We start from the raw sequence: 22,910 nt of genomic DNA on the forward strand, positions 1-22,910 counted from the left end.
CCCTTCATGACTGTTGTCCTGTTAACAGTGGAGCTGTCCCCAACTAGATTTAGACTCATGAGACAGAGATTTAGACTCTGGAGACAGAACTTCCTTGGCAGCCAGCTCATAAACGGGAACTCTTTTGCTCGGGAGAGCAGAATGAACTCAAATCTTTACCACCTTTAGGGTGAAGGGCAGGATCCATCTCTTTGCCTTCAGCTTTTCCACAACAAAACAATGATAATAAATTAATAACACAAAATCAGTAATAATGCTCACAATAGAAAGACTGGGTAACATGATGGATCCCAGACTTCTCTACAATCATGTGGCAGAAGAGAAAGACTCTCCTGTTTTATTGTAAAATTCTCAAATACCATGCTGATGAGAATGGTATAAATCCCTAGATGACAGATAGATTTGATAGAATCTCACTCATAGTGTTGTAGTAGGGTGTGTTTTTTTTTTTTTTTGCACTTAATAACCTCCAGGTTGAGTAGGTATTTCTCACTGGTATTATTTCCAGTATTCACTGGAGGACAGCCAATGACAAAATAGTTAAACACTTACTAAATGTTCTGTGAATTCTGTTGAAGTTGGCATATGCACACTGAAATATGAGATGATCAACAGCAGAAAAAGCGACTGATTCATGACAAAGGGATATGAAGTTTATAGCTTAAGTGTGTGGTTTTGGCTGGTATATTTGATTACAGTCCTAGGAATGGTGGCAAAACCACTTTCTTTTTACCCAGGCCGTGTTACTTATCAAAGTTTTGCAGGCAAACCAGTCAGGGGAATTGTCTTTGCAGATAAAATCTCCTGGGTCCTTTGCACTGTCTTTTGTTCCAAAGAAATCTCCTCACCCAGGAGGAGGCGACTCCAGGTCCCTTTCCTCGCAAATCAAATCTCGGCTCTGCCTTGGAGGACGGTTTCCCTTTGGCTCCCAGTTCACTTCCCAGCGCCTGGAGTCGGAGGGGAAATTCTTCCTAAAGCAGCCAAAAGCTCTGCCCCTGGAATGACGTCAGGGGGCCGATGCCGCGGCCGCTGCCCAATGGGCGGGGAGAGAGGATGCGCCCGCAGAAAGCAGACGCAGTCCGCCTCGCTGGCTTGCGGCGGGGCGCTGAGGGTTAATGTTGGCAGCCGGCGAGGATCAAAGCGATTACAAGGGAAAAGGAGTCCAAAAACCGGAGCTTGCATTTGTCAACAACAATTTATCGCGGATTGGAAAGTCCTGAAGGGATCCCGGGGGGATTGTGTTGTTGCAGAGAAGAAAGACAGAAAGTAAAGAAACCAACAACAAGCAGCCGCAGTGGACATTCCTCGGGAAGGAATATTTACGTTAGGCGTTGACATCTTTTTTTCTTTGCCCGCGCCGTATGCTGTCACAAACACACTTCTGGCGAGAGACTTGCAGGCTAGGAAATACCAGTAACGTCTTGAGATCGTCCACAGCAGCGCGAGAATAAACAATAAACAACAAACAACAACAGTACCGCAGGGCCGCTTGAAAGGCTGTTGCGGGGGCGGCTGGATGTTTGCAATGTTTAATCGGGGGGGGGCAGGATTTCAGTGATAAAGGACTGAAATAAAACGGGGGTGCTGTTTAAAACTTCCCAGGCAGATGAGCAGGGATGTTTCCCCCCCACACTGAATCCCAACTTTTATCTTTAGCAGAGTGGGGGGCGCGGGGGGGGGAAGGAAGAAAGCCCCCAGTCCCCCACCCTTGAACAAATCACCTCATGAATATGCACGCAGGGAGGGCAGCGCTCATTGAGTCTGAAAGAGTCACGACCCGAGCCGTGGTTTCTTGACTCGCTTGTAGCTGTTTCATGCTCACTTTTACCGTATTGCTCCCCCAACAGGCAAAACTTTCTATTCACACACACACACACACACACACACTGACGTCTTTTGCGCATTTCCTGCATTAGAGAGAGCGAGAGGGGGAGAGGTGGGGGGGGTGCTGCTGCGACTCAGCCCAGCACCGACGCGAGCCCGCAGGGCTAACCATCCAGAAGGCGGTGGTCACCCTGTGCCTTTTTAAATCTCCGAAGAGCCTGATCCGGAGCAGACTCCCCTCATGCATTGGATTCGTTCCCCTGGATCCTTGGCCTTGGAGGAGGAGGAGGAGGAGGAGAAGGCGAGGAGGCTCCCCGATCCTATGCGGATGTAAGGTCCCCGGGTGTGTGTTTTCTGAGCAGAGGCTGTGAAGTAGGCAGGGCTGGTTGTTTGGCGTGGTGTTTCGGGTTTGTGTGTGTTGCTGCCCACAGACAGTACTAGCGTGAGCAAGAGCCTCGGATCGCGGCTCTGCCTCCTTTGCAAAGACTGATCCAGGATTATGATCTAGGTGAAGGGGAAAGTCTGTTGCCCACCCCGAGGGTTTATTATGCTCGGATTTTGATTGTATTGTGGGGGGGGGGGTTCTGCAAACACGGCCGTCCCCCCTGCTTCCCTCCCTTCCTCCCTTGTTTTCCGTTAGAAACACAGGCAAGATCATTGTATGTATTCACGGGGTGTCGCAAGAGCAAAGGCTAAATAATCAAAGATAGCAGCAGCAGCAAGAAGGGAGCCCCCACGTTGTGCTCTGCTTCCCCCCCTCCCCCCGCAGACCTGCTCTCCTATTTATTGGTGAGCTCTCCCTACCTCCCTCCCTGTGCGTGTGAGCGAGTGTGCTTAATCCCAGGAAAAGTGAAGCCATCCAACCATGGTGGTTTTTAATGGCTTGCTGAAAATCAAGATCTGCGAGGCGGTGAATCTGAAACCCACACCTTGGTCTCTGAGGCATGCGGTGGGTCCCAGACCACAGACCTTTTTGTTGGACCCTTACATCGCCCTCAACGTGGACGATTCCAGGATCGGGCAGACCTCGACCAAGCAAAAGACTAACAGCCCTGCCTGGAATGATGAGTTTGTCACTGACGTTTGCAATGGCAGGAAGATTGAGATGGCTGTTTTCCACGATGCCCCCATCGGGTACGATGATTTTGTGGCTAACTGCACTATACAGTTTGAGGACTTGCTGCAGAATGGGAGCCGCCACTTTGAGGACTGGGTAAGTGTTTGCACTGCAAATTCATATGGTTTTGTAAGGCACTGCTGGCGATGCAACACCTTCATTGCAGAGCTAGGTTGCAATGGCATGAAATGGCTCTGAAGCCTTTCCAGGCTTTGTTACACTCAGGCAGTGTTACGCATATCTCCCTCCTCTGAGATGTGTTTCACAATTTTTTTTTTTTGGAGGGGGGGAATCATTGTGTCTGGGTAAAAGCTGGATCCTACTGGATCCAGCCTCCCAAATGTCACTGTCTAAATGGGGAACAAGTCTAGTTGCTCCTATTGTAACAAAAAACAAAACAAACAAGACAGACCCCCACTGCATCCAGGAGTAACAATGCAGCAAAACCCCAGATCCAAAACCTAGATCTTGATGGAGCCAGAATTTGGCTCACACCTCCCAAATTCTAATGCTTAAATTGAGAACAAGTATACATGCTCTTGTTGCAGCAACAGGATCCAGACCATGATATTTCCTGGCATGAAAGCACCACCGAAATCCAGATCTGATACTTGGAACCACACAGTTTTTGATCCCCAACCCCCAGCTTCACGGCATCAATAGAAAACAAACATAGATATTCTTCTGACACCAAAAATCTGGATCTCGATGCATTCCAATGCAATTGTACTGCAGGTACTTTGGTAGCTAATTTCTGCCAATTTTTGGTCCTAGTCTGTGCAATTCCACTGCTTAACTAAGCCACATGTTTAGCTGCCTCTTAAATATCCAGATTTGATGTGCCTAAACCCCACAGCGCTACAAAATCTTGAATCCAGCATCCCAGCATATTGTAGTTCAGTTGCACTGCAAACAAAAAACCATTTGGGGATGTGCATTTCACAACTATATAAAACACACACATATCACTGAAACAGCAACAAAGTTGGCTATATGTATTGTAAACAATGTTAACAATAATGTTCACAAGAAAGCATAGAAAAAGTCCTCTGATCTGGGATGTTCCATACATGGCCAGCCATAATGTTGTGAAATGTGCACCTACATGTTTATTTATTCTTGATGAAGAATCCAAATCTGGACATTATTTGTTTAGCAGATGGAATAACAACAAAACACCAGAGCCCAGTCTAGAAAATAGTTGGCAGATCATGGGCCTGATTCTAATTTACATGGAAGGGCACCTTTACATCTCAGTGGCTGTGTAAAGGAGCCTTAAAGTGGATGTAAAGAGATGTCAGCATGAAGGAAAGGGGCCTTCGTGTAAATGACAATCAGGCCCTATTTATACTGATTGACTAAGAACTGAATGAGAGCTGTATATTTTTTCTTTTAATATTAAAATGAACCTTTATAGCTTTAAATGAGTCTATAAAGCCAAGCATAACTTCTGCTAAATATGTTGCACCATGATGCTTGGGGTCTGTATTATTCTGGTGGGCTATCAGAGTTGCTTATTTACCAAGTTTAGGTGCTAAAACTGGGTATTATGCAGCCCAAACGTAGGTCATTTGGAAAGGCTTTTGCAGCTATCTTGTATCTGAAACCAGCAATCAAATCCTGGCCCCACTGAAATCAATGAGAATATCAGACCAAGATTCATTCCACATTTTTTGGTGGAAGAGTAGAAGCAAGACTTATTTTTTATTTTGATGGTACAAATTCTAAGTTTGTGGCCCAAATTTGGCAGGACCTTGAATGATTCAGATGCCAAATATGAATTTTGGCAGTGCTATTGTGCTGGGCATATCAGGGTTCAGATTTTTAAGGTGCTATAGGAGCATCTAAACATGTTCTTTAATTAGGCAATGGAATTTAGCAATTTGGGCCCCAAAACTGACAAGATCTGTCAGGATCCCGGTAGTGAATCCAGGAATTTGTGGTGCTGTTGTTCTGAGATGCATTGAGGTCCTGATTTTTTGGGAGTAAGAGGAGTGTCTACATTTGTTTTCCATTGATGCAGTAGAGTTGAGAGTAGGGTAGTCATGGCCAAAAATTGGCTGTTCCAGCAGAATTCAGGTGCTGGATGTGCATTTTTGCATTGCCCTCATGCTGTGATGTCTCATGGTCTGAATTTTATTGGTGCAGCAGGAGCAGATACACCTGTTCTCTATTTAAGTATTAGAATTTTGAAGGGTGGGGCTGAATACTGGCAGGATCCAGCGTTTGTCTTTTCCAAAATCATCTAATGAATCTTGCTTTACTGACTTTGATCAGTATAGGGCAGAATATGGCATAATTATTATTATACTGCAAGTGATTATTTCTCTTGTTAATAGGTAGGGACAGCCAACAAACTTGCTTTTAGGACAACAAACTGTTTCTTCATATGTTTTCACTGGGCTACTAGAGGCTTAGATTAAGCCTACACTTAGTGCCATCTCTAAACAAAATAAAAATAAAAACAACACATTCATTAAGAACTTCAGCAAAATTTGAAGATTAAAGCCTAGAAAAAAGAAATGTTATGTGAAATGAAGGTGCCATATGATTCTTACCCTAAAAGGAAAATGTATGTGACCTAAAACACCATCAATCAAACAAATGTACTTGTGCACTGTAATTATGCACTAATATATCTGGACCTTTAATAATGTTAGAGATGAGGCTCATATGTTAAATATGAGAAATAAATTCCTCATTTTAGGTCTGTAATTGAAGGCCGCTACTTTTTCTGGTACTCTTGCTATTTTTCAGAAATTAAAGAACAGAAATTGGAGTAGCCCATTTCTCCTTAATGCCTGCAGTATCTAATAAATATAGTCTAATGAACACTCTTGGAAACTATGCTTAGCAGTTCTAAGGTCTGCCCATTAACACAGTAATCCTGGTAGTTACAACTGGGTAACATGTACCTGCTGATCATATTAAATTAAATCACATTGCTACCATCTTTTACCTTACACCATCCAGTCTAATGCAATACTCCTTCCTAAACTAGACCTTTATAATAAAATAAATTTGTCAAAATAATAATGTATTGATAACAGTTCTTGTCAAGTGAGCTGTAGCTCACGAAAGCTTATGCTCAAATAAATTGGTTGGTCTCTAAGGTTCCACAAGTACTCCTTTTCTTTTTGCGAATACAGACTAACACGGCTGCTACTCTGAAACCTGTCAACATATTAACAGCTCTCATGCATTCATGTGCATTATCTTATAATACATACAGTTCTAAACTGTATTTTTATGAGAACATTTGGGGTTTTTTTTTGGTTTTTCAAAATATCCATACTAGTTTTAAGGGGAAATTACTGACCTTGTAATTATTATCAAAGGTCCAAAATGCAAAGTGGACATCGCTGTCCAATATGTATCTGTAAAGGAATATACTGCCTTGTTTTCGCGCAGGGGGAATCTCTCCTGTATAGAGTCAGCTCACCTACTGTGGTTGATTTTGTTTATTATGCTATCCCTAATGTTTTTTTTAAAGATGAGTTTTTCAGGAAGATGCTACATATTTTTTTCACTATTATGGCTGTGATGTAGATGGACCCTATGGTTACAGTGGAAGCACTAACATGATACACAAGTACAAAGCTTAGTATCATGATAGCGACTTTTGCATTAGGAAGACTCCATTAAACACGCAACAAGCAATTTTCTTTTATCCCTAGGAATACTTAGCAGTCACAAAAATTAATTTGTAACATTATTTACTGACCCAGTGCAGTCTACCTGTACATGTGTACCTCATGGCACATTTTCAAAGTGGTGTCTTATTTCAACACAATTGTCTAGATACTAACAGATGGCAGATTTTTAAAGGATTAAATGCTGTCTTTTTTAAAAAAATGCTTGTGCATGTATGCGGATGCTTGTGTTGATTTCTGAAAACAGAACAGTGACAATTAGAAAGATGGCTGCTTTTTACAGTGATGCATCAATACAGACACAGCACAAAGTGTCAGTTTTGCAGATTTTACTTGTTAATGGCTACATTGCAGTTTTAAAGAGAGTCCTAGATAGTTAATATTACAAGCGTCTCTGTAGCTGAATAAAGTACTCGGAATGGGGCAAAGGATACTCAGGAAGATGTTGAAAGCTTTACATTTGGGAAATATGGAGCAATAAGTTAGGAAATCACATGGAAAAAATTCTGTCAAAAATAACATGAAAGTATTAGTTAAGTGTGATTCAATTTAGGTGAAGTGTCATTCATAAAGTTATAATAGACATGTCTTGATCTATTTAACCAAGGTTTAACATGTATGAAGTTTGTACTTTAATAATATAGTCACATGTAAATTAGTAAGTTTTAAAGTGGGCAAGAAAATTATTTTTATAACAAGGCTCATGACTGTAACTTTATGAACTAGAATTAGTAGTGCTTATGTTCAGATTGCTAGTAGTCGGGACATTGGATACTAGTTTATCTGCCAGATATGTGGCCGGATCGTGAGGTGATATAAATCAACATAGCACTGTTGACGTCACTGGATCTATGCTGGTTACACTAGCTAAGGATCTTGCCCAGTAGGCCCAACTCTTTGCATGAGAAAATCTCTTCTTGAAGTCACTGAAATTGGGCCCTCGTGAGAAATTAATCCTTTTGCAGGCTGCATAACTAGAATGCATGTGTTCAACCAGGACATCCCAACTTTTAACAATGGCCTTCTTTTGCATCACAGAATATCATAAAGCTAGAGTAATGTACTGGACTTCATTTTGTACTGTCTTAAGAAGATCCTGCACATTCAGGAAAAAAATATGTGGTGTGCCATATATATATATACACCTACCACCTGTAGGTGTACCACCTACACCCCCCCACGCTTTTGTGAGCTTCTGTTTGGTTGTCATGTGCTTTTTTCCATACTTCATTTCCCCATCGTTGCTGATTCCCAAGATCTAAAAATGAAGCATATTCTTTTAAAATAGCCCTGCTTATTTACCTGATTTATTCAGTGATAGCAAAACTAGTACTGGAAGCATCACATTTCCTTTAGTAAATGACTGTGATGACACTCATGTGACTGTGTGGCATCACTGCATAAAATAGGCTGATTATGAATTGAACAGAAACTGAATGCCTCGTCAGTCAGCAGTTATGAAAAATGGAATTTGGAAAAGTGTAACAGTTTACCTAAATATAGGTTATGGTCCTGCAAAAACACTTGGAATGAGATTACTTATGGTAGTAAGTGATTGCAAGGTCAGGTCCATACTTTGGGGCTGCAATGAGTATGTGTGAAGGCTTTAAGGGATACTGCCTAAAGTTAGGCGCTTAAATGAGAGAGCCCTGATTTTCAAAGTGCTGAGCTCACACAGGAGTTGTTGGGCCTAGTTATCTAATGAAAATGTATGAGGAATACAAAAATATATGAGGAGGAATACTGGATATGACCAGTAGCAATATCTACTGAAAATAGTAGGATACAGCTCGTCACCTACTATACACTGTATGCTGAATTAATTGTAAAGGTTGCTCAGGTGCCTGCCTGTGGTTTTCTGCTTTTTACAGTCAGGTGCCTTTTGCTTTTTGTGTGATAACTTACCACAGCTGGCAGGTCTAGGAGTTCTATTATAACCAGTGGACAGGGAAGTGAATTGTAATCGTTTCAGTATAGGTCACTCTACATTTTAATTTGTTCGTATGCCTGATGTAGACCGGATGATGAATGTTGGCAACACACTAGAGGAGTATGATCGCTATGCATCTTCCCTCTTCTGTTCTTCTCTATCCATTGATCTTACCTGCACAGAATATGAAGTTGGAGAAGCCCAGGATTTTCTATTTAGAAGCTTTGCTTCTTATCTGTGTATTCAGAGCCAGATCATCAGCTGCTGTAAATCAATGTCATCTGTTGACTGTTTGTTGAAATCAATTAGTAGCTTCTGGTCCTGTTTGACAGGCATCTACATCACAAAACAACCATCGCTAATTGGGAACCTGTGTTAGTTTCAGCAACATTTGAATATGCCATTGAGGCTGAACTCCATTTTCACTCTGAAAGGTGTTGCTTCCAGATCAGGACTGAGGTACATTGATGAGAAGCCAAAGAAATGTGCAGTACTAGTGTTGCTTGCAAAGTACCAGTTATATGGATGAAGTGAGTGGATACAAATTATGATTCTAGAGAAAGAATGTAATTGTGTTTTATTTAACTGAGATTTTTTTATTTACATCTTGCTAGTGATTAATTTTCTTCTTATTTTATAGCCTTAAATTGCTGAAATGTGTATAATACTCAATTCTTCAATGAGCGTCCTAATTGTTAGTAGAATTTCAGCTGTTACATAGAGATTCTTCTCTACTATGGCCTGGTCTACACTACAAAGTTAGGTCAACATAAGCTGCCTTGCGTCGACCTAATTATTCATCTGTCTACACTTAAATGTTTCCCACCAATGTAAGTGTCCTTTTACAATGACAAACACTACCTCCCCGAGTGGCTTTCAGCCATGGTCAATGTACTGAGGTTGACACAGCACAAGTGTAGATGCTGCATTACTTGTGTTGATCCAGCTGTTGCACTATGCTCGACACTGATTGCTCAAGTCACAATTGTGAACTCCACTGTCCAGGGGTCACAGAGACCGGAACCCACTTCTCCCCTTTAAAATTTTTGAAATGTCTATCCCTGACTGTCCAGGTTGGTGAGCTCATCTAGCTGCTCTCCATTGTGGTGAGCAACTGCCCAGGTGAACTGCGGACTACACATTCCAGCCATGCTTCAGCTTGGAGTAGGCAGGAGATATTGGATCTCCTGGGCCTATGGGGAGAAGGGGTTTTACGGGCACAGCTCTGAACCAGGCACAGAAACGTCAATATCTACGAGCAGATTGCACGGGGATTATAGGTGAAGGAGTACGATGGGGACCAGCAGCAGTGCCACGTGAAAGTGAAGGAACTGAGGCAGGCATGCTAGAAGGCCCAGGAGGCAAAATGTCAATCCCATGTCGAGTCACAGACCTGCTGCTTTTGCAAAGAGCTGCATGACATACTTGGAGACCCCACTACCACCCCGCAAACCACCGAGGAGAAATCTGAGGAACCAAAGTCACAGGTCCCTTGCAAGAACAGCAAAGAGGAGCTGCAGGAGGAAGAGGAAGAAGATGTGACTGGGAGGGGTGTCCAGCTAAGCTATGAGCCAGGACCTATTTGAGACTCCACAGCAGTCTAGTCGGTCCCGGCAGTCGAGCATGGGTGAGCCCAGTGCAGGAGAAGGAACCTCAGGTAAGTGTGTAAATTTATTTCCCATTACATTGATGGTGCCCCCAACTTAGCAGGACACAGCTATCATTTTTCATTCAATTACTTGTACTGTGAGAGGTAAAGGTACATCAAAGAGAGGTAGCTTATTATCTGCTTTTCATTCCCCTCTAGAGTTAGGCAAGGGGGGTAATGGAGAGCAGTTAGTTCATGTACACAAGGATGTCCCTTGAATCTTCCTGAGAGATCGTGATGAAACTTTCATGGAGATACTCTGCAGTCCTCTCCTGAAGTTTTGAGGGATGGCAGCCTTATGTCTTCCTCTGTGGTAGGACGGTTTCCCATCCCACTCAGCAATAACTTCGGCAGGCACCATTGCAGTAAAGAGGCCAGCAGCATATGTGCCTATTTAGGATGCCAGCAGGAACTGCTCTCTCTGCCTTTGTTACACTCAGAAGTGAGATATCAGCTAAAATCACCACCGCCTGTGGAAGATGGTACCAGTGTTCAGTGCCATTGCCCTAAACTCATAATTTCATGCAACTGAGTAATTCCTGCCTCACTGCCAGTGAGCCATACTCCTAATGGCTGGTGCTGCGGATAGCAGATGCACAAGTACTCCGAAGCAGAAGTGTCAATAGGCTTGTTTAAAATCTTAGGGGAGCAAGGAAGGGGAGTTCTGAATCTTAACGTTCACTTTCAATTGTGACTATACTGACCGTGATACCTCTGTGTGTTTTATTTGCAGCTGCTGCCAATGAGGCCTTGAGGGGTTCCCCCTCCACACCCTTGGAATGCATGAGCCAGCTAAGGAGGAGAAAGAAGAGGACTCAGGTGACATGTTCAATGAGATCCTGCAAGCCAGTGCTGCATCAGACTGTGAGCAAAGGGCTTGGAGGGTGAACACTGCAGACAGCCTGGAGAAGGAAAGAGTGGACAGGAGACAGACCCAGGAGTCCCAGCAGGAAAAGGAGAGGTAGATTCACCAGGACAGAATGGGGGCTTCTCTGGCAGCCAACGCAGATGCTGCAGACTCTTGTGGACCTGAAGGTTCAACAATCCCAGGCTCGCCTCTGTTTGCAGTCCATGGAAAACTCCATTACAGCACCTCCCTATACACACCACAGTGTTCCACGTGGCACCAGGGGCCACAATCTTACCCCTACCACTCCACATTGGGGGGACATTAAGGACAGCCACAGCTTCACATACACTGCTCTGTGAAATCCATTGATGCTGTATATGTAAGTAAAATGGACTTGAATGCTCTTTCCCATTGGTAAGTTCTGTTCCATTAATATATTAAGTTTTTAATGTATTTGCTTTTAAATGGTACAGATTGGTTTTGCTACTTAATAACATTCTATTATTTGGAAAATAATAAATCTTTATTAGTTCACAGCATATGCTGCAGAGTGAATAGCAGTTCAGAAAGCACCCAGGACTTCAAAATTAATAGGTGCATTGCCAGTTGTGTTCATAGATGTATACCAAGCACCACACAATTCCTAGCAAGCTCCAAAACAGCAGGGCAAGGTAGAGCACAGTACACCACAACGCATTACTGTGGCTTACTGTTAAAGGGCTCTTTCAAAGCCTCCCTGAGCTGTATAGCTCTGTGTTTTGCTCTTCTAATAGCCGTTGTGTCTGTCTGTTCAAACTCAGCAGACAGCTGCTCCACCTCCACCCTCCATTCTGGCAGCAGCTTTTCCCTCTTTGCTTCACAGAAATTATGCAGGACACAAGAGGTAGCTACAACCATTGGGATGTTTTTTTCACTGAGATCCAAACTTGTGCTTAAACAACACCAGTGCCCCTTCACTCTAGCAAAACAACATTCAACTGTCATTCTGTACCAGCTGAGCCAGTAGTTGAATCTTTTCTTGGTGCTGTTGAGGTGGCTGGTGTATGGCTTCATGAGCAAGAGGAGTAAGGGATAGGATGGGTCACCCAGGGTCACTGTTGACAACATTACCAATGGTAATCTGCCAGTCAGGAAAGAAGGTCCTTTCTTGTAGCTTTCTGAATAGTCCCGTGTTCTTAAAGATGCAAGAGTCATGCATCTTCCCTGACTAGCCAATACTGATGTTGGCGAAGCATCCCTGGTGATCCATGAACTCTTGCATAATGATAGAAAACTAGCTCTTTCTGTTGATATTCTCTGTGGCAAGGTGGTCTGGTGCCAAAATAGGGATATTAGTGCTTAGGGTTGCCAACTTTCTAATCTCTCAAAACTGAACATCCCTGCCCTGAGGCCCTGCCCCTGCCCCGCCCCTTCTCTGAGGCCCAGCTCCCACTCACTCCATCCGCCTCCTCCTGCCGTCACTTGCTCTCCCACACCCTCAATCATTTTCACTGGGCTGGAGCAGGGTGTTGTGGTATGGGAGGGGGTGAGGACTCTGGCTGGGGGTGCAGCAGGGCTAATTCCCTGCCTGCCCTGGCTCTGTGCAGCTCCTGGAAGCGGCCAGCATGTCCCTGCAGCCCCTAGACGGAGGGGCCAGGGGACTCTGTGTGCTGCCCACGCCTGCAAGCGCCGCCCCCACAGCTCCCCATTGGGCACGTTCCTGAACACTTGGCAACTCCACCATCGTTTGGGAACCCCGTTGTTACAGATCCATCCATTATCTTGCATTTTACCTAAACATACAGCATCCATTTCCTGCATATTGCCGAGAGTCATGGTCCTGTGCGTTGCAAGTTTCCACAGTGCAATCCCCCCTCACTTCTCTGCTGTCAGTGCAGCTCTCGTTTTGGTGTCCCTGCACTTGGTACACAGATCCAGGAATGTGGCCTTGTGCATCTGAAAGTTCTGCAGCCGTTGCTTATAATTCCAAGCATTACATTGGATAATAATTCCCAGCATTACAATGTGATCCCACCAACCAGTGCTTGTTTCTTGGGCCCAGAAGAAGCACTCAGCCATCTTCAGCTGCTTTGTGAACGCCACCGACAACCTTGAATTGGTTCTTGCTATCTCCCACAGCAATCTGTCCTCCACAAAATCGTCATTGTCCATGCTGATTCAGTTCTTATGGCTCTGCAAATACCATAGGATTGTGTGTCCTGTGCTTGCAACATTTGTGATAATAGTGCAGAGCTGTGCACGCTCCATGCTGCTGTCAGAGATGGTGGACTGCAAGGAGGGCTGCCTGGGTTTGTGAGATATTTAAAAAGGGCTATAGATGACATGGGATGGAGACAGTTGCATGCTGGGAAGTTAACACCTTGCTCCCTGTCACTGCTGTGTGACTATTTTTGCCCCTCTATGCATTGCCAAAACTTCCCAAAAGACAATGTGCTGGACGGTGGTGGGTTGCACACTTGGCTACCTACCCATGGTGCTCTGCACTGTGCAACGATACAACCACTCCTGGTGAGTCTGCACAGTGCCAAAGCAAGGAGCCAAATACGCGTGCACACAAACGATATAATAACTGCGGTGGCTATATGCATATCTTGCGTTGACCAGTTTGTAATGTAGACTTGGCCTGAGAGGTTTGACATTTCACACACAAAATTCTCATCTGTGCTGAAAAAGACAAATCCAGATCTTCATTAACATCTTTACTGTGAGAAAAACACAAACTTACGCCTGCACTGCATTTGCCAACAAAATCACCTTCTGACATACTGAATTTCCACAGATCAAGAAAGCTGAAATGCTTTGACCAGTGCACGCCTCCATTGTTTGAGGTTGATGGGACTAGTGCTCCTATGTCACTTAGATGCTTTTGAAAATCCTATCTTTAGGTGTCTAAATATTACTAGGAAAAGCTGTCAGTAAATAAAGACTGACCTTTAATAAAATTCTTTTGCCCTTTACTCTTATTCATTACTACTAATACTGCATATTCAGGTCCAAGTCCTGCTGTCTTCTCTCACAGAGAACTCCCACTGAAATCACCTCTGCCATCCCACCTACAACTCTTCAAACACTGCTGAAATCAATGGGAACCTGAGTCAGGACTGCAGGACTTGGCCCATAAGGGGTAATGAGTTACTATTGTCTTTCTTCTTCTTGTACTTCTAAAATTTCTTTTGCATCTTTATTGTGGTTTTATAATTTTGTCTTGGAAATGTGAACACGTTGCTTAGAAAACAAAGCTGGGGGATATCGTTCTTGGAATAATTGTATGACACTGGGGCTGGGGTAATGAAATGATATAAGGGTGTCCTAGAGTGCGTTGGCTCTTTAAGGGAGTTGGGCTCAGCCTCACTGTGCCTTGTCTGGTGCCTCCCCAGGTGATGGACTTTGAGGCAGGAAAACATGAATCTGCTTAGCTTAGGCCAGGGGTCGGCAACCTTTCAGAAGTGGTGTGCCAAGTCTTCATTTATTCACTTTAATTTAAGGTTTCGCCTGCCAATAATACATTTTAACGTTTTTTAGAAGGCCTCGCTCTATAAGTCTATATATGATATAACTAAACTGTTGTCGTATGTAAAGTAAACAAGGTTTTCAAAATGTTTAAGAAGCTTCATTTAAAATTAAATTAAAATGCTGATCTTACACAGCCGGCCTGCTCAGCCCGTTGCTGGCCTGGGGTTCCGTTCACCTAGGCTGGCAGCGGGCTGAGAGGGGCCTGCACCCGGGACCCCAGCTAGCAAGGGGCCGGCAGCCAGAACCCCAGACCGGCAGTGGGCTGAGTGGGGCCGGCGGCCGGGACCCCAGACCAGCAGTGGGCTGAGCGGCTCAGCCCGCTGCCCCTCAGCCCGCTGCCGGTCGGGGGTTCCGTTCGCCGGCTCCTGCCAGCCAGAGTCCCGTCTGCCAGCCCTGCTCAGCCCGCAGCCGGTCTGGGATCCCAGCCCTGCCCCTGGTTCTAGCCAATTCTCTTCCTCTCTCTCTCTGCACTGAGCGGAGGGTGGGAGTGCACCGAGCCCAGGGCTGGGGGTGAAGGAGCAGGCTGGGGGTTGGGGTGTAGGGTCTGGCCAGGAGCTAGAATGAGAGAGGGGGCTCATTGGGGTAGGAGGTTTGGGTGTGGAGTGCTTACCTGGGCAGCTCCCATTTGGTGCGAGGGGTGCAGGTGGGAATGTGGGGGGGCGGTGCAGGAGCTCCCGTTTGGTGGTCACGGTGGGGGTGGGAATGTGGGGGGTGCAGGAGTCAGGGCATTGGGTGTGGGGGGGCTGGGTATGTGGGGGGGTGCTGGAGTCAGGGCTGGGGTTGTGAGGGGTGCAGGGGTCAGTGGAGGAGGCTGGGTGTGTGTGAAGGGGATGCAGGGGTCAGGGCAGAGGGCCGGGGGTGTCTGTGTGGGGGTGCAGGGGTCAGGGCAGAGGGATGGGAGTGTGTGAGGGGGGGTGCAGGCGTCAGGGCAGAGGGCTGGGGGTGTGGGCTAAGGTCGTGGGGGTGCTCCCAGCCCTCTGCCCAGAGCAGCTCACGGCAGGGGGCTGGAGGGGTATGCCCTGATTCCATTCACCAAGGCCCTGTCCCCGCCTTTTCTCCGCCTCCTCCCTGGAGCAGTGAGCTGCTGCGGCTTGTGAGCTGCTGCGGCTCCCGCTCCCAGGCAAGGGCCACCAGCTGATCGGCTGCAGGGAGGGAGAGGAGGAGGGGCAGGAACCCAGCACACTGGGGGAAGAGGCAGGGGAGGTGGGAGCTTGCCTGCCATGCAGCAGTAGCCAGCAGGACCAAACTTCTTCACCCTGCCCCTGCGGGGGTGGGGGGAGCGAAGAAGAGCGGGCCGGGGCAGGCAGGATTTTTAATGGCACGCTACTTCCTGTCGGGGCCCCAGCCGCCAGCCCCGCTCAGTCCGCTGCCGACCTGGGTTCATGCCATCTTTGGCATGCGTGCCATAGGTTGCTGACCCCTGGCTTAGGCCATTTCTACACTACCACTTATGTTGGCAAAACTTATGTCATGCAGGGGAGTGGAAAAAAAAAGAGCCCCCTGAATAAGTTTTGCTGGCATAAGTGGTATGTGCACCGTGCTATGTCGGCATCTGCTGCCAACATCGCTGCTGCTGCTCGTTGAGCGTGGTTTAATTATGCTGGTGGGAGAGGTGTGCTGCTATAAGGTTTTTAGTGTAGACATAGCCTTAGTTGGTGGCACGAGAGCTTTTGGCATATTTTTATTGAAAGACCTGTAGGAGATTCACCATCGGAGAGGACTGGGGAAGGGACTCTCCAGCCCAGCCAGATGGAGAGGCCTGTGGGGAGCTACCTGGAGCGAGGAATGAGAGCAGAAGCCTGATGGAACTAGAGAAAATGCTGGACAGTAGGTTTTGGGAAATGTGTCTTGCAAGAGGCTGATGAATCTGTGAAATGGTGGAGAGGCTTGTTTTGATTTCAGCTGATGTTTGAATTCTGACGCGTTGATAAACTGGACCAGGAGAAGGGATGTTAAGTATCTGAATATCCAAGAAAGGGAAACTGAGGCAATGATAGGGTCTGGTACCAGACTGTGTAAAACCTGTTGCAAAGATTGGAGAAAAGGAACATCAGACAATACTGAATGAAATGCCCTAGCTCTGTATAAATGAATGCTTTCCTACATTCCAGATATCACTAGAAAGTTAAAAAAAGAATATTCAGCAACAATTAAGCACTTGGATCAGCAAATTATAGTATTAGCAAATAGTGCCATACATTAGGCAATTTTCTGAATGACAGTTATGCTTTGCACTAGTTGCTAAAAAGAAATATAGACTAGCATGATACCAAAAAAATGTGCAGAATTATATAACCTACTGATTGCTAGTCAAAGTGAGCGATTTGAATTGCTAGTAAAGTTTGGGTTTTAAAGTGTCCTTTCACTATGAAAGAGTATCCTGTTCCTCTGCCTTTTGCTAGCAGGACTAAGATTTCCCCAAAGAGAATCTGATCTGATTGATGCCAGGATGCTCCTAGTTGAGCATCACACAGCGGTTCCAACCAGGAGTGGACATCACTTAAGAATAAGTAGCTGACAGGCTGGTGAGCCACCTGGAAGTCAGAGAAAGTGAAGTTGTGCTGCTCCAATAAGCTCTGCTACAGAGCGGGAAGAGGTTCAGCCTGGTTAAGAGATGACCAGATTTAACACGATTGATTTGAAGCTGGGACAGAATCTCCAGTTTCAGTAGAATCAGCTGAGAGATAGAGAGGGTCCATCCCTCAAAATTGGGATAATCCCAGTGGGATGGAAACCATGCATTGCAAACTTGTAGCAAAGCACTGACAATGCTGGAATTGCATGAATAATGGTGCCTGGGGAAGAAGAGCTCCCAAAACCACATTGCAATAACTGCCAAGAGAACTGTCAAGTACAGGATGCGGGATAGGTCACAGTGTAAATTCTGCTGGAGATGCTCCAACACTCTGCCGCATATGGCTTCCATCCCACTAAGATTGGCTGGGTTTTGAAGGACAGCTGATTGCACTGCACCGGGAGATTTTTGTCCCAATTTCAGTATAATTCTGTGACAGTTGTCACCACCTACTGTGCTGAACCGCCGATCCATCTGTAACATGGCTACTGTGCTGCTATGCTTGAGCTCTTTCTTTGTCAGTAACTGATAAGTGCACTCCCAGTGCAATGGTCAAACACAAATATAATTCTAGGAACAGTGCCATATAATCGTTCAGTATCACATGGCTCTGTCCCTTTAAGTTCCATTCTGCACCTTTACTCTCTGTGCCAGTCATGGTTCTGAGGAAGAAGGGTTTTATTAACTTTAATAAACAATTTTTGTATACAAATGCTACCTGTCCCTTAAGAAAATAAGCAGCAGGTAGGTATTTTCACTGATATGTTTTCTTGTGCTTATTATTAATGGCTCTATAGTTATTTTAGTGTACTGTATACACTTTATTGATTTTAAAGGAATACTCACAGGTAGTTTTAGGCCCCAAACTTCGCTTTTATGCACACACAAATGTTTTACAGAGCCAAATCTGTAAAGTGTTATAATTTTAAAACACAGATTCATTAAAACCAATTTTAAACACTCTCCTGCAGTGTCTGCAACCCGGATGTGCTAATTCATGATAGATCTGCTCTCATTATCCCTTCCTTCTAACTGACCCTCATTCCCTTTGTCTCTTTCATCTACCTGTTGCATGCTCACTTGGGTAGGGACTGTCTTCTTTTACATACAGCGACTAGCACAATAGGATCTTTGGCTGAGGCTCCTAGCTGCTTTGGTAAGGTCATTAATAATGCAGAAACAGCAAATGACATGGACTACAAACAAAAGTTTGTCCAAGCAAAATGCAGCGCAAAAACTAAGCACAGCGGATACTGTGAACAATCAGTTAATTAAAAAAAATCTTTTCATTCATACAATTGGGGATATTATTAGTAATAAAAGTAACATGATTTTAAAAGAATGTGACTTTTAATCTGATTGTCACGTAAGTACAGAAACAAGATTTTCAAAATTGGGAAACCTTCTGAGTCTTATGTTAACAAGCCATCTACAGGTGAGAGGAAACAGACATAGAGGCTGATTCACCTCTCACATCATTTAATGTTGGTGTAACTACATTGATCTCAGTGTAGCTATGCTAGATGGAGGGCCTGTTCCTGTAAACACCCACACGCTTAACTTTACATAAATAAGATAAGGCCCTTATGCTGATATAAATGAGATCAGGGCATGCTGGGTTGTTTTATGTGGTATGCAGTGCTGTCCCCTTGAGCAGGAGCAAAAGCACCCTATCCTGCTGCAAAATAGGATACCAGTTCCACAAGATATTAACTATGTGCCTAACTTTGTGCAACTGCTAGCAGCAAATATCTCCAACGGCCGGTGATGGGACACTAGATGTGGAGGGCTCTGAGTTACTACCGAGAATTCTTTCCTAGGTGTCTGACTGGTGGGTCTAACTGATTGCCCACATGTTCAGGGTCTAACTGATCGCCATATTTGGTGTCGGGAAGGATTTCCCCCCAGGGGTCCGATTGGCAGAGACCCTGGGGTTCTTTTGCCTTCCTCTGCAGCATGGGGCACAGGTCACATGAAGGTTTAAACTAGTGTAAATGGTGGATTCTCTGAAACTTGAAGTCTTTAAACCATTATTTGAAAACTTCAGTAACTCAGCCAGAGGTTATGGGTCTATTGCAGGAGTGGGTGGGTGAGGTTTTGTGGCCTGCAGTGTGCAGGAGGTCAGACTAGATCATGATGGTCCCTTCTGACCTTAAAGTCTATGAGTCTATGAATAGTCCCATTGTCATCAAGGGGACTCCTTGCATGTTTAAAGTTAATCAGAGACCTATGTACTTTACTGAGACCAAGTGCACTAAATCCATTTGAAAATGGGACTTAAACTCCTAAGTCACTTAGGAGCTTTGAAAATTTTGCCCCCATTGTTTATTTCCTGAGGGATGAATGTAGTGCAGTATTTTTAAAATAGGGTGTTTTTTTCTTCTTAAATAGGTCTTGATCCTGCCTGTTAGAACTGTGATTTGAGTTCTGCAGTTCTTTTCTAAAATCATTCTCTGTGTGATGAGATTTAGCCTGACTTTGGAAATATTATTTCCTCTTCCTTTTTTAAAATAAAACTGGAAAGTCTTATTTTTATGACATAATTAATCTCATTAGTGAAAACAATAATAGAATACTTAAATAATCTGTGTAATTTAAACAGGTGAGAGCCAGTCTTGTTTGAATAAATGATAGGTATTGAATTTTTAAAACATTCTAGCAATTGCATTCTATTTAAAAGGCACATGAATTCCAGCCAAGTACTGTTTTTTTTATTTCAATATGATTAACTTGTCACAAATATTTCAAAATCCTATGGCATAATCCAAAGTTTTGATCAAAGGTCATTTAAAAAAATCCAGATTTGACGTGTGAGAAGGTCATCTGGCAACTAATGCAGACTCTGAAAAGCTGAGATAAAAATTAGTATCTAACCAAAGTTGAAGATAGGAAGGCTGAGGTCAAGGAAGAATATGCACAAGCCTTAAGAAGCCACCACTCCCTCCAGCAGTCCTCTGCGGTATTGTGTGGGCTTCCATTAGGTGGCTACTGGATATAATTCTTGCTGCTATTGGTGCCATAAATTGTGATTTTAATACACATACAAGTGGCATAAAGGGGCTACAGCAGCTACTACACCAGCTGTGCAGCAATTCCCAGGTTGGGAAGTGGAGTTCACCTCCTAATACCTGTGGTTCAACACATAGAGCCGGATCGTTTGAGTTTTATGCCTGATTACTCAAACTCCATGGTGAAATGATGGGACGCTTAAGTGACTACATATATATAGCTTGTATTCTGTAAGCAAGGTGCTTAGGTGCCTTTGAAAATTTTACCTCCTTTTGATACTATATGATTTTTTTTAAAGGTAAGAGTTTAAATGAAGTGTTTGAAACTTGCCCAGAACATGAAATGTTCAGCCGATAGTGACTGAATGACATCTTTACACTGGGATTATTTCTTGTTTTTGTTGGCGCCCCCAATGTGCTAGGTACTATACAAACAAAAGAGACCCAGTCCCATCCTTGAAGAGCCTACAGTTTAAAAATAAAGTAATTTACAAACTCACAATTGGCTGAGGAGCAATAAATTATAACCTGAGGTTTGAACAGCTTGTATGTCAAGAGTGGGGTGAAGTTCAAAGGCCAGCCACTTGGAGAAGGTGTAACAAAATGCACAAGGCAAATAAGCTGTGGTGTTTAGGTCAAAAATATGCGAAGTATCCAGAAGTGTTGAATTATTGTGATTCCTTGGACATATGTGATGTGATGGCTCTTGAGGAGGGGGGTATTGTCTGACTTATCAGTTAAGAAAGGATGTTCATTGCACAAGGGGCATCACAGAATAAGGTGCAGAACCTTTTATGTGACAAACTGAGAAGCAGGCCGATGAGACTGGTGGACCAGGGCATCACTGGTGGAGCAGAAGAAGTCTTTTATACATTTCCTCTTTTTGTTGCAAAATTATAAAAGTCTTTGCAAATGATCCCCTTGTGTTTGGTTTTCACCAATGTTTGTAGTTATGGTGGTGATTGCATTTGTGTCTGAAACTGGATCAGCCAGTGTCCCTTACACTTATCCCTTGATAGTCTGTATCTTTAATGAGCCATGGAAGAGTAATCTGAGGGAATGGATCAGAAGGAGACCCCATCGACCGGAAGGCATGGGATGCATTGTCCTAAGGATGGGGTTTCCATGACCACCACTCCTAAGAGGAGTGGACAGGTGATGGTGGTGGTGGTCAGGGTCATCCATCTGCCATCCAGACCAGGAAACTCAAAGTGTGCTGCTTGCCTGGAGCTAGAATTCAGGGTGTGACAAGAGTGTTGCCGAGACAGATGAAGCCCTCGGACTGCTACCTCTTCCTATATCTCCGCATGCGCACCGATGATACTGCCAAGAATGACCTTGAGCGGGTCACTGCAGACTACGTGGCTCTGGGAAGAAGGATAAAGGAGTTTGAGGTGCAAGTTGTGTTCTCGTCGAGGCTCCCTGTTGAAGGAAAAGACCCAGGTAGGGGCTGTCAAAGTGTGGAGGTAAATGCGTGGTTGCGCAGGTGGTGTCAGAGAGAGGGCTTTGGATTCTTCGACCATGGGATGTTGTTCCAGGAAGAAGGATTGCTAGGAAGAGATGGGATCCACCTAACAAAGAGAGGGAAGAGCATCTTTGCGTGCAGGCTTGCTAATCTAGTGAGGAGGGCTTTAACTAGGTTCGCCGGGGGATGGTGACCTAAGCCCAGAGGAAAGGGGGAAGTGGGATACCGGAAGGAAACACAAGGAGGAGGGTGCAACGGGGAGGCCTCGTGATTCATACTGAGAAAGTAGGGCAATCAGCTAGTTATCTTAGGTGCCTGTACACGAATGCAAGAAGCCTGGGAAACAAGCAGGAAGTCCTGGCACAGTCAAGGAACTATGATGTGATTGGAATAACAGAGACTTGGCAGGGTAACTCACATGACAGACAGCCCTCCAACCTGAAGCAAATACTCACCAGCAACCCCACACCACACAACAAAAATACTAACCCAGGAACCTATCCTTGCAACAAAGCCCATTGACAACTCTGTCCACATATCTATTCAGGGGACACCATCATAGGACCTAATCACACCAGCCACACTATCAGAGGCTCGTTCACCTGCACATCTACCAATGTGATATGTGCCAGCAATGCTCCTCTGCCATGTACATTGGCCAAACCGGACAGTCTCTACGTAAAAGAATAAATGGACACAAATCAGACGTCAAGAATTATAACATGCAAAAACCAGTTGGAGAACACTTCAATCTCCCTGGTCACTTGATTACAGACCTAAAAGTCACAATATTACAACAAAAAAACTTTAAAAACAGACTCCAACGAGAAACTGCTGAATTGAAATTAATTTGCAAACTGGACACCATTAAAATTAGGCTTGAATAAACTGGGAGTAGATCTGTCATTACACAAAGTAAAACTATTTCCCCTTATTTCCCCCCCACTGTTACTCGCACCTTCTTGTCAACTGTTGGAAATTACTACATGACCCCAGGAGAGGAGACCGAAGCCTGAGCCAGCCTGAGTCCCAGGTGGTGGGGAGGGCCAAAATTGGAGCCCAAAGGCTTCGGTCCCAGGCAGGGGCCTGTAATCTGAGTCCAAACACCCAGGGCTAAAGCCCTCAGGCTTCGGCCCCAGGCGGTGGTGTTCACGCTTCAGCTTTGGCCCTGAGCCCCAGAAAATCTAAGCTAGTCCAGGCGACCCTATTAACATGAGATCGTGACCCACTTTGGGGTCCCGACCCACAGTTTGAGAACCACTGGTTTGTAGCATTCCTTTTGAGGAAGGAAGGAATTGAGATTCCTGTCGCAGCTTTAATAATTATT

The 22,910-nt window shown here is 44.7% G+C and overlaps 1 protein-coding gene across 6 annotated transcripts in view; it reads left to right on the top strand.

Moving 5' to 3' along the window:
- The first annotated feature begins 1,036 nt into the window (after positions 1–1,036).
- PRKCE (protein kinase C epsilon) overlaps positions 1,037–22,910 on the top strand; it is a 519,169-nt gene continuing 497,295 nt past the window's right edge. For 2 of the 6 annotated variants that reach the window (XM_073339116.1, XM_073339117.1), the window contains exon 1: positions 1,037–3,037. In XM_073339116.1, the coding sequence (XP_073195217.1) occupies positions 2,690–3,037 (348 nt within the window). In that variant the 5' untranslated portion in view covers positions 1,037–2,689. The remainder of the gene's footprint in view (positions 3,038–22,910) is intronic. The other 4 variants (XM_073339118.1, XM_073339119.1, XM_073339120.1 and 1 more) reach the window with 3 other exon arrangements.

The sequence above is a fragment of the Lepidochelys kempii genome, chromosome 3 (genome assembly GCF_965140265.1).
Source record: "Lepidochelys kempii isolate rLepKem1 chromosome 3, rLepKem1.hap2, whole genome shotgun sequence".
Taxonomy (NCBI): domain Eukaryota; kingdom Metazoa; phylum Chordata; order Testudines; family Cheloniidae; genus Lepidochelys; species Lepidochelys kempii.